Source organism: Rhinopithecus roxellana, chromosome 13 (assembly GCF_007565055.1).
Source record: "Rhinopithecus roxellana isolate Shanxi Qingling chromosome 13, ASM756505v1, whole genome shotgun sequence".
NCBI lineage: Eukaryota > Metazoa > Chordata > Mammalia > Primates > Cercopithecidae > Rhinopithecus > Rhinopithecus roxellana.
Window position 1 is genome coordinate 19805180 of NC_044561.1, and position 14692 is coordinate 19819871.

Sequence of the window (14692 nt, forward strand, 5' to 3'; positions counted from 1 at the left end):
GTGAGACCCCATCTCTATGATATACAAAAGTTAGCCAGGCATGGTGGTGTGCCCCTATAGTCACAGCTGTGAGCTGTGATTGCACCACTGCACTTCAGCCTGGGCCACAGGAGAGCCTGGCTCAAAAAAAAAAAAAAAAAAAAAAAAAGAGAGAGAGAGAAAAAGGAAAAGAAAGAAAAGAAAGAAAAGAAAGAAAGAAAGAAAACTACCACATCAAAATGATAAAAGTCATATATGAAAAACCCACTGTTAACATCATACTCAATGGTGAAAGATTGAAAGCTTTTCCCATAAGATTAGGAACTTCCAAGAGAAGGATGCCTGCTTTCACCACTCCTATTCAACATGGTACTAGAAGTTCTAGCCAGAGCAATTAGGCAAGAAAAGGAAATGAAAAGCATCTAAACTGAAAAGGAAGAAGTAAAATTATATGTTTGCAGATGACGTAATTTTATATGTAGAAAACTCTAAAAGATTCCACAAAAAAACTGTTACAATGAACAAATTCAGCAAAGTAGCAGGGTACAAAATCAAAGGACAAAAAGTATCTTCATTTCTAAACAACAATGAAGAATCTGAAAAGGAAGCTATGAGAGCAATGTATTTACAATACCAGCAAAAAGAACAAAATACTTACAAATTAATTTACCCAAAGAAGTAAAAAACACATACAAAGAAAATGACAGAACACTGCTGTAAGAAATTAAAGAAGACATAAATAAATGTTAACATAGGCCGGGCACGGTGGCTCAAGCCTGTAATCCCAGCACTTTGGGAGGCCGAGACGGGTGGATCACGAGGTCAGGAGATCGAGACCATCCTGGCTAACACGGTGAAACTCCGTCTCTACTAAAAATACAAAAAACTAGCCGGGCGAGGTGGCGGGCGCCTGTAGTCCCAGCTACTCGGGAGGCTGAGGCAGGAAAATGGCATAAACTCGGGAGGCGGAGCTTGCAGTGAGCTGAGATCCGGCCACTGCACTCCAGCCTGGGCGACAGAGCGAGACTCCATCTCAACAACAACAACAACAAAAAATGTTAACATATTCCATGTTCATAGCCTGGAGGATCCAATATTGTTAAAATGTCCATACTAACCAACGCAATCTACAGATTCAATGCAATTCCCATCAAAATTCCAATGACAGGCCAGGTGCAGTGGCTCACATCTGTAATCCCAAGCACTTTGGGAGGCTGAGGCGGGAGGAACACTTGAGGCCAGGAGTTTGAGACCAGCCTGGGCAATGTAGTGAGACCTCGTCTCTGGGGAAAAAAATTCCAATGGTGTATTTTGCAGAAATAGAAAAACGCATCTTAACATTCATATGAAAGATCTTGAAAAGCAAAATAAGTTTTGCCAAAGAACAACAAAGCTGGAGGACTCAAATTTCCTGATTTCAAAACTTAACTACAAAGCTGCAGCATCAAAACATCAAATTGGTGGCTGAGGAAGGAACTGAGGAGCACCCTCCAAGCCCAGCAGACCTGGGTCCCGAGGGAGAAGCTGAGGAGCACCTCCCCATCCCAGCAGACCCAGGTCCAGCTTTTTCTGCCACTTCCTTTCAATGAACCATTCAGGCATTTGCCTGCAAACTCAAAGTGACTGGGGGAGAGAGGACTGTACTCCCGACTCATGGCATCCTCCCTGCCCAGGATCTGTGAGTAAAACACATCTGAACTTGTTTTTGTCATGGCAATGGATTGAATTTGTGCCTTCCAACCCAAGAACCCAGAACTGCCCAGGCCGGGTTTTCCCTGGCACTGAGGAACATAAGACTGGGCTCCCAGTGCCAGATGGTCAGGCAGGCATAACCTGGACACAGGTCAGACAAGAGCCACTGGGGCGGCTGCCAGAATAAGTTAGTTTCCTGTGTGAGGAATCCCTGGTCATGGGGCATCCGCCTGTCCTCCTGGTAAAACAAGTATCCCCTGAAGGGTGCATGGTGAACACCCAGGTCCCGTTCCCTTCATTCTCCTTAGGACAGGGCTGCCAGTTGCTCTGGCACTGGAGCTCCAGTTTAGCTGGGGACTCTCAGAACACCTCAAAGCCCTACAGAAAAAAACCCTCCTGGACAAAGGGCAATGTTCTCCCCTCAAACTGTCAAATTTCATAGACTTTTCATCCTTCTTGGACTTTTCTTCTCCAGACACCTCACTCAGAACATGCTCCTCTGTCTCTCATATGGGTGGGGACCTGGGCTCTCCTCTCCTGGACCCTTGCCCTGCTGGCTCTGTCAGGGTGATGTTAAGAGGCTGGAATGCTTCTTGCTCATAACAAGGGCCTCCTAGTCTAGTGAGAGAGGCTGAGTTGATGGCACAGGTATCCCTCAGTTCTTCTGCTCCAGACCCCAAAGGCCCTGTGCGTGACTCCCAGTGAAGCTGTGGGATGCCAGCCCCTGGAGCACAGCAGGTCTGGCAGCATGCCTCAGGGCCAGACAGTGACCCTTGTTATCCCAGTTACCTGTGAAGAAAATGAGCCAGATGAAGGTCTGAACCTGAGAAGGAACCTCCTGGCTTTGTCAGAAAACAAGAGCATTAGAAGATGCAAACACCCCACAGGCCATCAGACACTTCCTACCTCTGCAAGTAATGGCTGGAAAGTCAGGATGTCAATTTTTTGTTCCACACATTTTCTAAGTCTATCTGGGATTGGATATTGTGGAAGAAAACTTGGAAGTTGTTGTATTGAGTTCCTTAAAAAATTAAGTTCACAAGTTAAAAACAAGTCTTTATCGCCAGGTATCACTAAATATTCTTTTTTTTGAGATGGAGTCTCGCTCTGTCGCCCAGGCTGGAGTTCAGTGGTGCGATCTAGGCTCACTGCAAGCTCTGCCTCCCGGGTTCACGCCATTCTCCTGCCTCAGCCTCCCGAGTAGCTGGAACTACAGGCACCAGCCACCACGCCCGGCTAATTTTTTGTATTTTTAGTAGAGACGGTGTTTCACCGAGTTAGCCAGGATGGTATCGATCTCCTGACCTTGTGATCCGCCCACCTCGGCCTCCCAAAGTGCTGAGATTACAGGCATGAGCCACTGCACCCGACCTAGACATTCTTACCTACACATCCTGTCCTATTTTAGGGAGACCAAAGTTCATCCACTCGCTGAAAAGAACTGATATATGAACAGCTGGTCTAAGGCAGTGGTTTGAAGCTTTTGTTTTAGCTCGGGGATCCTTTCCTCAAACAGTTCCCACGAGTCTACTATTTGTAAACAGGTAAGTGTAGCTGCACAGGCTGTGGGAAAACAGGGCTGGAACCCCCAGAATCTGCTGGAACCAGCAGTTTGAAAACAGCTGTTTTTAACATTCTATGAGCTCTTCCTACTGTATTTGTCATCAGGACTCCATCTGGAGTAGCCTATCCCTACAAAGCACACATTAGGAAAAGGCTGCTCTGTCTGGGTACTGCCTTCGATTTGTTTTTGTTGTTTCCCAGCCTGTGGTTTCTCTGGATGTTCAGGGTGAAGAACATTGATGCTCTGGAGGCAAGCCCAATGTAGCAACAGAAACAACAGGAAAGGGACAGACAGGAGAGGAGAAGCCAGGAGAGAACAGGGAAACTAAAAGTCAGAGTGAGGTTGATAAACCTCAATTCAGCAAATAAGGATGTTGGCTAGACCTTTATCCCTCATTCCCTCCTAGCTCTCCATTTCAGTGCAGTCTCACCCAAGAGAGAGAAGCCCACATTGCTCTCCATATTCCATTCACTGTCATCTCAATTTGGGTTCCACTGGCTCAGCCCTCAACAGGAGAAACGGGGTGAAGACACTCCCCGTGGTTTGTGTGGAGGGTTATGTCAGTGCTCACGTGTGAGGTGTATTTCAAAGCATTGATTACTAACATGAACAAGGTAAAGGGAAACCAGGATGATCACTATAGGCTTACGTCAACAGCCTGAACAGCTAACAGAACCACATGGCCTCAACAGACATGCTGGATTAACAAAATGTGGTTGCTACAATGATGGGTGGCTAGAAACTCGGCTGGGAAGGTGCTTGCCTACAGGGCACCCAGAACAGATCTCCTGAGTAAACACACTGCTCTAAGAGCCAAAGCTGCCTGGCACTGGGGGTCCTAGCAGGAAGTACAGTGCCTGTGACAGGCGGCCACGGATGGACAGATCTGGAAGCAGGCACCCGCCAATGCCTGCATGGGCAGGTCCAGACACCTGGTGCTCCAGGTGTGCTTGAGCCAATCCGGGTCAGGCACTCTGGGTCACTGACCTGACCGGCAGGAAACTAATGTCCTTGTTTTAGAGATGCTCCCACACAGTATGTTAATATTCACAGGGAAGTAACTGACCAGGGAGTTAAAATCCTTGTGGCTGTTGCTTTGTGTATTTCACTCTTTGTGTTAAGCCAAATGCTAACCAGAAACCTGCTTGGTGTGTCACTAGATGAGAACCAGGGATCCTCCAAGGCTCCTATAACTAAAACTCGATCCTCGGGGACTCTACTCTGCCTGGCAGCTGAGGGAACTTCCTGCTCCTTTTCTGGGTTACATCCCTACAGCCCCCTGATGTTGAAACTGTGCCCCAGAGAGTTAAAGAAACCAATGACTAAGAGAAATTCTTGAGCCTGCAGGATGGGTGATAAGAAACAACTCCAACGCTGAGACTCCCTCTGCTTATGACATCAAAGGACTGGCTGAGATCAGCTGGAACCAAAATGGACAACTGGAGTTTGTGCAGAGCTTACTGACATCACAGCCTGGATTCCCACCATGTGTTTCATGCGAACTCCCTCCGAACTGGCACATGACCCATGAGGTAGCATGAAGAGGTAACTACGCACACCCAAGGCCTTTCCAGCCCTCCCTTCTCCTTCCACCAACTACCTATTAATCCCAGACTCTACCCGCTAAACATTTTCTGATAAAATTACTGCCTTAAAGCCAGCACAGAGAGACACATTTGAGCTTGACTCCTGTCTCCTTGGGGGCTGGTTTTCAATACAAAACTTTTCTTTCCTCAGAAACCCACTGTCGTAGCAATGGCCTCTAGTACATCAGGCAGTGAGGCCCTTTTTCTCAATAATAATGTGCCCAGGGATGACGACTGCTTATTCACTTACTGGGTGATTGCTTTGTGCCAGGAAACTGCACATTTTACATGCCTGACCTCACTCAACCTTCAAACCACACGAGGCAGGGACTATCATTTTACCAACAAGAATAAGGCTCAGAGTGGTTAAGAAACTTGCCCAAGGTCACACAGCTTCTTGGTGGTGGTGCTGTGATTCAGACAATGGTCTAACATTAAAAGGTAAACAACCACATATTCTTCTCTGGTAACAGGTTTTCCCTTCAGTCTGCAACTTAGTAGAAGTCCGTAATCCCTCATCTTGAACTGTAACTGGGGCAACACGTGATTTGAAATTCAGAATTTTCCAATATTAAGAAAAGTGACCCATCTCACCTTCAGGGGGCTCTGGGGTAGTAGCAGAGCTCAAACCCATCAGTTATAGCTGATGGAGGAAATGTCACATTACACGGGACAAAGTCATTAAACTTTAGAAAAGCCTGCTGTTCAGGGCTTTTTGGTTTTATAACTACAGAAGAGAACACGTGGACATGAAATGCTTTCCTGAGACAAAACTCCAGTTAAAATCTGGGTGGTCCCTATGTTCCCCAGCCACAAGTCCCAGATCACACACAGTTTCTTCTAACTTCATTCTTAAGTGGTACCACATCTTCAAACAGGCTTCGGGTGACCCCACAATCCTGTTGCCCCCAGTGCAAGTGACACAGGGATGCCTTGCACTACCCACCATGGCCTCGTCAGGATGGGAGAGGTGGTGGGAGCTGGGTGAGGCCAGCCTGCTCTGAGAGCCACCTTTAGAACTGCCAGGGCAGAGTGGGGCTTGAGGGAGTGAAGGCTGTCTTCCTTTGGCTTCACGCTGCTGCCGGGCAGCTGCAGAGACAGAACTTGACCTTCAGAGTTCCATGGAAATGCACCCCATCCCCCAAATACAATCATGAAAGAGACTTGAAACCCAGCACATAAAACTGCCAGACCAAGAGCCACACTCATTTCACTTAGGGTATCTTTTCTGTGTGGTCACAACAACTGTAGTTTTTGCAGATGTTAATGCTTGTGAACTTTTAAGCTTTTTCCAAGAAAATGGTTCACGCACAGCAATTAGTAACTCCTCCCCACTGATAACATTTACTTCAAGATATCACCCAATCAGGAAATTGGAAAAACAAAGCAAAAGGAGCTCCTTGCAGCGGCCAGGATTTCTTGAAAAAACAAAATGAAATTTAGTTTTAGTCATAATTAAGACAAGCAGAGTCAACACAATTTTCCTTTGCACATACAAGAAAAGTGACAGAGCTAACAGTCATCTTCAGTCTGCAATAATTCTTTTTCCAGAGAAAAAAGAGATTTTCTAAAATAAGCTATGTAATTAATATTTTCTCAAGATAAAATTAAGCACCTATGGGCCGGGTGCGGTGGCTCAGGCCTGTAATCCCAGCACTTTGGGAGACTGAAGCAGGCAGATCGCTTGAGCCCAGGAGTTTGAGACCACCCTGGGCAACATACGATGAACCTGTCTCTGCAAACAATACACAAATTAGCCGGGCATGGCGGTGCGTGCCTGTGGTTCCGGCTACTTGGGAGGCTGAGGTGGGAACACAGGGAGGTAGAGGCTGCAGTGAGCCATGATCACGCCTCTGCACTCCAGCCTAGGCAACAACAACAACAAAAATTAAGCATCTATGACAGTCTTTTTTGTAATCCTAACATATAAGAATAGGAAAGTTTTGATATTCCCAGCTTTAAGTCAGAATTTTATGACATGACCAAAAACAGGTACTACACCTAATGTGCTTTCTGCCCAGCCCTTGCTGTGGCTCCAACTGGGGCTACACCATCCACACTACACGTTGTGCCCACCTATGCCTTTTCTTTTTTTTTTTTTTAAACCTGTTTCTATGTTGTCATAAGGTCAAAAAAAAAAAAAAGCACTGAAGCTGGCTGCACCTCACACAGCTGACTGTGCACTTGCCACCCACAGCTTGATGTTGATGAGCTGTGATTTCATCAGATTTGTTTTTTTAAAAAATTGAGGATTAGACACCCAGCTGGAAGGCAATCACGCACTGTAGGGCAGCTTAGGCAGGGATGTGGACACAGGGAGCTGGAGGACAGGGCCTGTTTGGTCAGTTGATGTAGCCAACCACAGCAGGGAGAGGGGAGGGCTCAAGGTTGGTGACTGGCATCCCAGCTAGGAAGGGACCGTCCCTGGCCCTCCCTCAGCACACTGTGCTGTCCGTGCCTTGGCCAAACACCCAGGTGCCAGGATGGAGATGACCAAGGTCCAAGGGCTCGGCTATGGGGAACACGGGCAAGGCAGTGAAGAGGAGCCGATGTGATGTCTCAGAACAGCAGAAGCACAGGGAGCTCAGGCCTCAGAGAACCTCACAGATGCCCTGTTTCCTTTGTGAGGGTGACAGCAAGGCCGTCTGGTGAGGACCCTCATGAGTGATGTGAAGTTACAGAATCCATTGCCCCAGGTGGGTCACACTTGGTAGCCGGCTTCTAGACCAATGCTTTTTCTTAGGATTCTGTCACATCCCAACAGTCAGGTGTACCTTTTTGTTTTTTTGAGACAGTCTTGCCTGTCTCAGGTTGGAGTGCAGTCATGCGATCTTGGCTCACTGCAACCTCCGTCACCTGGGCTTAAGCGATTCTACTGCCTCAGCATCCTGAGTAGCTAGGATTACAGGGGCCCAAGTAATTTTGGTATTTTTAGTAGAGGCGGGGTTTTTGCCATGTTGGCCAGGTTGGTTCGAACTCCTGGTCTCAGGTGATCTGCCCACCTCAAAGGAGTACCTTTTATAACGCCCAACCTAGAAGTATCAGAGAAACTTAAAAGAGTTGGCTTTCTTCAGACCTCCAGGCTCTTACTTTCCATCACATATGACCACAATGAAGGTTTTTCCCCCTGGAGGGACAAGCCCCCCCAGGCTCGGGCTCTGTCATCTGCTTCCTTGAGAGAATGTTGTCTTTTTCTCCATTTTCTCCTTTACAGGTATAATCACCTGGGAAATAAAAATTTTAATACAAAGTTAGACCAAAAGGTAAATTATCTCTAATAGTGCTGGCATGCTTAGTGGAAATGAAGACTCTCTCTCTCTCTCTCTCTCTCTCACACACACACACACACACACACACACACAGATGCACACAAAAACACAGGGCAAAGTCTCAGATGGTGGCTGGAAAAACATAAACAGAGAGAGCAGCTGGAAGTAGGAAAGGGCTGTGACCACGACTATCCAAGTGCTGGGAAAGAAGGCCCTCCCTGGCGTGCCCAGCAATCTTTCCCTGCTTAGAAGCACTCAGGAGCTGGCTGCCATCTGAAGCACCTCTTGGTATTTGTCAAACTGCTTTCTGTCCCTCTCCCTAACCTTGTCAGCAAGAGGAGAAGGGCCTGAAGCCGAAGAGCTCAGAGCACAAAGCACTGCAGCTGCCGGGTATTCTGGCCCCTGCTGCCTGCCCTCTGTCCAGAGCTCACAACCCCATGGCCCCTGGCCCGCCCAACCTCATGCAGTGACAGCCGTAACATCCACTACCTGGAGAGATTCTTCTGTTGTTCACCAAACCGTTCTCTGACATCTGAGAGACTGTGTTTTTTGTGTGGCTATTTAATGAACTAACATTTTCATCTGATGAATTCTCCTTTTCAGGAACAGAAACAAAGATACCATGGGGCACGTCTGGTCTTTATTCAGCATTTGAAATCTGAATTGTTTAGATTGATCCCAGCCAGCCAGTTTACAGCTGACTAAGTTTTGAGGAATGTCTCCTTTATTCCTGGAAAAAGAAAATTAACCGTGAACCCAGCCAGGATTCTAAAACCAAAATATTCAGTTATGTATAAAACACAGAACTTAATCTAGGAAGTGGTTGACTGCAAATACACTTATGATATAAGTAAAAAGGACATTTTGGGGTAAAAAATTTTGAAAAGACTTTCATAAAGAAAAAAATAAATGACCAAAGTTGGTTTTACAGAAATTATTAAGTCACAGTTTAAAAGTCATTAATGTAGCTTTACAGAAAATGTTTCAGTGGCAAACTCACTCTATCCAGACTACTATGGTTTACTTCTTTCTCCTTCTAGGGTTCCAAAATGTGTTCTTCTGTAACTTCAATATCACCTTGTTGCTTCAACAAAATGGTTCCATAGAACTGAGTGGCCTCATGAAGGGGGCGGTTGTCTCTGAAAAAAAGAGCCCAGAAAGATGTCCCTCTGCACACACCACACCACCCCTTCCTCACCTGCCTCTGCTCTTAAGGATAGACTGCTGGTGGGGGCACTCAGAGGACCACTTCAACCACAGCAGGGTTTCCACAGACTTGGGTTTCTAAGAAGAATGGCAATCCGAAGGAAAGAAACGAACTCACACTTCGTGAAGTTCAGAGAAAAGGGAGGCAGCCCAAGGACAGTCACAGGCGATGAGCCTGAGAACGGTGTCCTGAATGTGCTCCCCGGCCACTCCCATACCTCTGCTCAGGGTGCAGAGTTAGGGTGGCATCTCATCCCTTCTCATCCAGCCACCTTCCAAGGTGGTGGTGGGTGAGGCAATGGGCCTTGCCTATTAGGGCTCCACTAAACTCGCTTTGGAAAGAGTTTTGTTGCTTTGAAATGTTTGAAAACAATGAAATAAGTTTTTCTCTTTAGAAAATGAGAAGATGAGATTTTTACCTTTCCCTAAAAATGGACCCATTTACTTCCCCTTCTTCTACTGATGACGCAGGCTTGATTCTCCTCCCTGCCTCTCCACAAGCTCTTTCCATAAGGTAAACCTGCCTCATGCCACTTTCCAATCTGTGGCGCCATAAAAAAAAATGGGGTCTCTAGAATGTCTCCCCACAATTCTGGCCCCTGCTGCAAACTCAGTGAGGTTCCCAGTTACAGAGCAGCTCCTCCTGGAAGGTGCCTGTCCGGCTCTCCCTTCCTCTGTGGTCCCAGGTGTGACAAGGAGGTGCAGGGGCAGAGTATCATAGCTTGCTGATGGAGGGGGTGGGGATTTTGCAGGAAGGAGTCATCAGATGCAACTGCCCAGTCCGTGGCTCAGCCCCCACAGGAGAAGCTGTGGAGCTCTTGCATGGGAAGGCTGCAGGACTGAGCGGAGATCAGGAGCTCGCCCTCGGCACATGATCTGTTTCTGAAGTGCAGAGGGGCCACCCCACCTGGGGCCACAAGCTGAGGAACAGGCGCCCTGGCTTCCCTGGCTCGCCCATCCCAGCAGCTTCTACTCTGTGGTCAGGAGGCCTCAGTGGGGGAAATGCTGTTGGGGCAGAAACAGGTCTTTTTCAAGCATTTCTAGCCTAAAAAGAAGAGTGAGAAAAGCGCGGGTTTGGTGCTGTGCTGTCTCCTTAGCGGCCCTGGTGAATCCCACCCTGGTGAATCCCTGCAGACCCCAGGCCATGCTGCAGGTCCGTACTTTCTGGGCCTGATGCAAGAATGGGACGCCACAGCTTCTGCCTGGGGATGAGGTCAGAGAACAGACAGGAAGCCTGAGGAGTTTACTCAGACACAGGGAGGAGGTGCAGGTCAAGGAACCCCACCCTGTCTTATGTCCTGGCACTGGCAGGCTCAGCAGACTGGGCTGAAAGCAGAGCTCCTGTGCATCCCAGGCCTCTGCGGTCAGATGGAGTGCATGTCACATCCTCACCCACGAGATGGGCCCTAGACACCCTCCCAAAGGAAAGCAGGGTCCAGTGGGGAAGGGGAACTGGGCTCCGAGAGCCCAAACAAGCATCTGCCAGTGTGCCATGGGGCGAGGCGCCTAGGAGGCAGAGCCCACCAGGTCCTGTCCCATTAACACACCCCCACAGCCCCTAGTCCACCTTTCGGCGGCTCCCTTACATGGGATGCACTGTTCCACACACCCGTGGCTCAGTTAACACAGGGTTGTCTGTCTGCACCCAGAGGCCCAGCCAGTCACCAGATACCGGGCTGGAAAGCAAACACTTTCCCCAAACAGAACCTGCATTCTACCGGGATCAAAAATAAGTGGACTGATGGAGGAGATGTCTCAGAAGCTCACTGGTGGTGAGTGAGGAGTGTGAAAAGAAAATAAAGACTCAAGGCCGGGTGCAGTGGCTCACGCCTGTAATCCCAGCACTTTGGGAGGCCGAGGCGGGCGCATCATGAGGTCAGGAGATTGAGACCATCCTGGCTAACACAGTGAAACCCTGTCTCTACTAAAAATATAACAAAATTAGCCTGGCATGGTGGCGGGTGCCTGTAATCCCAAGTACTCAGGAGGCTGAGGCGGGAGAATGGCATGAACACGGAAGGTGGAACTTGTAGTGAGCTGAGATCGCACCACTGCACTCCAGCCTGGGTGACAGAGAGAGACTCCATCTCCAAAAAAATAAAAAAATTAAAAAAAAGAAAAGAAAGACTCAGTACCCTACTCACCATGCCAAAAGGAAAAAAAGCCAGAAGCTGAGTCATGCAAGAAGCTGCCTTTCCTTTGTCCCTAAGCAGAGAGCTATGAGACAAGGTTAAACATCTCCATGTTGTCTACCTTCTCTTACATCAAAGTGCTGATTTACATAACCAACTCTCTCTCCCTGTTCCTTTTCCTTACCTCTTGCAAATGTGTATCCAGTCATGTGACCATACCCTCTTTCTCCTCCAGCCCACTTTTCTCTTTTAAATATCGAAGGCCTCAAAATCATCTTCGGAAAAAGGCAAGAACCACAGATTGTTCCTGTGGATTTGTGGTCCTTTTTCCCAGGCATAGCCTTCACTTTGGCAAAGTGAACTTCTAACTTGATTGAGACCTGTCTCACATACCTTTCAGTTATAGGAGGAAAGGCAGGCAGGGAGGGGGTGGGTCAGAGCTGGGGCTGCCCCGCAAGTAGTGAACTCAGGGAAGCCTTTTCATGTCTAGCACACAAAGAACACAGATAGAGGAAATCTAATAATTTTTTTTTTTAATTGGAGATGGAGTCTGGCTCTGTTACCCAGGCTGGAGTGCAGTGGCATGATCTCTGCTCCACTGCACCTTCCGCTCCCGGGTTCAAGCAATTCTCCTGCCTCAGTCTCCGAGTAGCTGGAATCAAGGGTGTGTGCCACCATGCCTGGCTAATTTTTTGTATTATTAGTAGAGACGGGGGTTTTACCGTGTTGCCCAGGCTGGTATTGAACTCCTGAGCTCAGGTAATCCACCCGCCTTGGCTTCCAGTGGTAGGATTACAGCATGAGACACTGTGGCCGCCGGAATCCAATAATTTTAAAAGAACCATGCCCATGCATTTTTAATGCCAAAATGTGAAAAGAAAATCCACCAATGTCATCACACCAATATAAGATGAGGATGAAGAGAGACCCCTAACTCCACCTTCAGTCAACCATGGAGATGGCTGAAAGCCTCCAAAAGACAGTCTCTCTTTTTTTGAGATGGAGTCTCGCCCTGTTGCCCAGGCTGGAGTGCAGTGGCGCAATCTCGAGAGGCTCACTGCAAGCTCTGCCTTCTGGGTTCACACCATTCTCCTGCCTCAGCCTCCTGAGTAGCTGGGACTACAGGCACCCGCCACCATGCCCAGCTAATTTTTTGTATTTTTAGTAAAGACGGGGTTTCACCGTGTTAGCCAGGATGCTCTCGAACTCCTGACCTCGTGATCTGCCCCTCCTCGGCCTCCCAAAGTGCTGGGATTACAAGCGTGAGCCACTGCGCCTGGGCAAGACAGTCTTTTTTTTTTTTGAGACAGTGTCTCCCTCTGTCACCCAAGCTGGAGTGCACTGGCGCAATCTCACCTCACTGCAACCCCTGCCTCCTGGGTTCAAGCGATTCTTCTGCCTCAGCCTCCCGAGTAGCTGGGATTACAGGTGCCTGCTAATTTTTGTATTTTTAGTAGAGACAGAGTTTCTTCATGTTGGCCAGGCTGGTCTCAAACTCCTGACCTCGTGATCCACCTGCCTTGGCATCCCAAAGTGTTGGGATTACAGGCGTGAGCCACCATGCCCAGCCTCCTTTTCCTTTCTGTTTTTTTTAAAGACTGAGTCTTGCTCTGTTGCTCAGGCTAGAGTGCAGTAGCACGATCACAGCTCACAGCAAACCTCAAGCTCCTAGGCTCAAGCAATCTGCCTGCTTCAGCCTCGTGCCTAGCTGGGACCAGGGGCACACACCACCATGTTTGGCTAATTTTTTAATGTTTTGTAGAGATAGGGTCTCACTATGCTCCCCAGACTGGTCTCAAATTCCTGGGCTCAAGTAAGTCTCCTGCCACGGCCTCCCGAAGTGCTAGGGATGCTCTCCTTTTACCTCAACAACTCAGGACTTGAAATGTCCACTATTTGGCTTACTAAAGTAACTCTTCAAAATATACTTAAATTGGGCCTTTCACATCCCAAAGAAAAGTGTTTTCTTTTATTGAGACAGAGTTTTGCTTGTCACCCAGGCCTGAGTGCAGTGGCGTGATCTGAGCTCACTGCAACCTTTGCCTCTCAGGTTTAAACAATTTTCCTGCCTCAGCCTCCCAAGTAGCTGGGATTACAGGCACTCACCACCAGGGCCAGCTAATTTTGTACTTTTAGTAGAGACAGATTTCACCATGTTGGTCAGGCTGGTCTCAAACTCCTGACCTCATGATCCCACCCGCTTTCGACCTCCCAAAGTTTGGGTTACAGGCATGAGCCACTTTGCCTGGCCAGAAAAGTGTTTTCTTACCGCCTCTTCACTAGGGTCATACAGAGCGCCCTCCAGACATAGCACGACTGGCTGCTCTCCACCACCACTGCATTGACCATGTCACCTCTCCGGGGTGTGTACCCGTCTGGCAGTTTCAAGGAGTCCAAGGTGAAGAAGATGCTTTCCTCTATCACCCCGTTCCTTCCACAGAGGCTAGAGATGCAGACCTGGGAGCACAGAGCTGAACGTCACGGGAAGCAGGTGCTGCACGACGCCAGGGCACAGCTCTAATGCACACCCAAGTCAGCCCAAAGCACACAAGACGCACCAGGAAGCTCAAGCCCGCCATCCCATAGCACTCGTTCAATATTTCTCTAACACACCTTTCTCCTTAGAACATTTTAGTACTGTCGCGTAAGCTGTAGACCTTAGAATTTAGCTATGCAAGCACTCGGGGTTACTGTTTCCTAAGGAAACACAGCATTATCAATAGGAAAACACACTCCTCTTTGGCCATGACTAAGCTTTATTTTTCCAGGCTCCCAACACATGCAGGAGAAGCCTGGGCTGTGCAAGTTACCCCTGATGGCAGGTCTGCTAGAAGCACAGAGAGGAGCCACTCGTCGGCACGCTACCTTGTCCACGCGCTTGTATCTCAGCGGCTTCACTGAGGTGGCTTTGCTGCTCCATGTGCCGGGCCGGATCCAGTACTCAGCCTCTACCCAGTCTCCCTTGCAGGGCTCAAAGCCTAAAACCGCCAGGGAAAAGCCACGGTAGTGTTAAAGTGCATAAGTTATTCTGAGGTCATGGTAGACTGAAATCATTTCTATCATATCTGAGGATACATTTGAACATTTAAAAGGCACTTTCTACTACTGTGAGAAACATATTTTGGAATTAAAAACCCTGAAGTATTAATATTAACCACTGCAATAAAATGAGCTGCGCTGGAGCCTCTCACTCACACCTCCAGGCTCCAGAAGGTGCACTGTGCATGCTCATGGCAGTCCTGCCCCATGTGGCACATCTGAGGG

General features: G+C 48.2%; 1 protein-coding gene across 1 annotated transcript in view; it reads right to left on the reverse strand.

Moving 5' to 3' along the window:
- MOV10L1 (Mov10 like RISC complex RNA helicase 1) overlaps positions 1-14692 on the reverse strand; it is a 67982-nt gene that overhangs the window by 40615 nt on the left and 12675 nt on the right. Inside the window, 11 exon segments of the mRNA XM_030915297.1 lie at positions 2578-2692; positions 6036-6239; positions 7912-7967; positions 7969-8045; positions 8580-8708; positions 8711-8820; positions 9091-9112; positions 9115-9147; positions 9150-9229; positions 13698-13885; positions 14294-14406. Of these exon segments, the coding sequence (XP_030771157.1) occupies positions 2578-2692; positions 6036-6239; positions 7912-7967; positions 7969-8045; positions 8580-8708; positions 8711-8820; positions 9091-9112; positions 9115-9147; positions 9150-9229; positions 13698-13885; positions 14294-14406 (1127 nt within the window).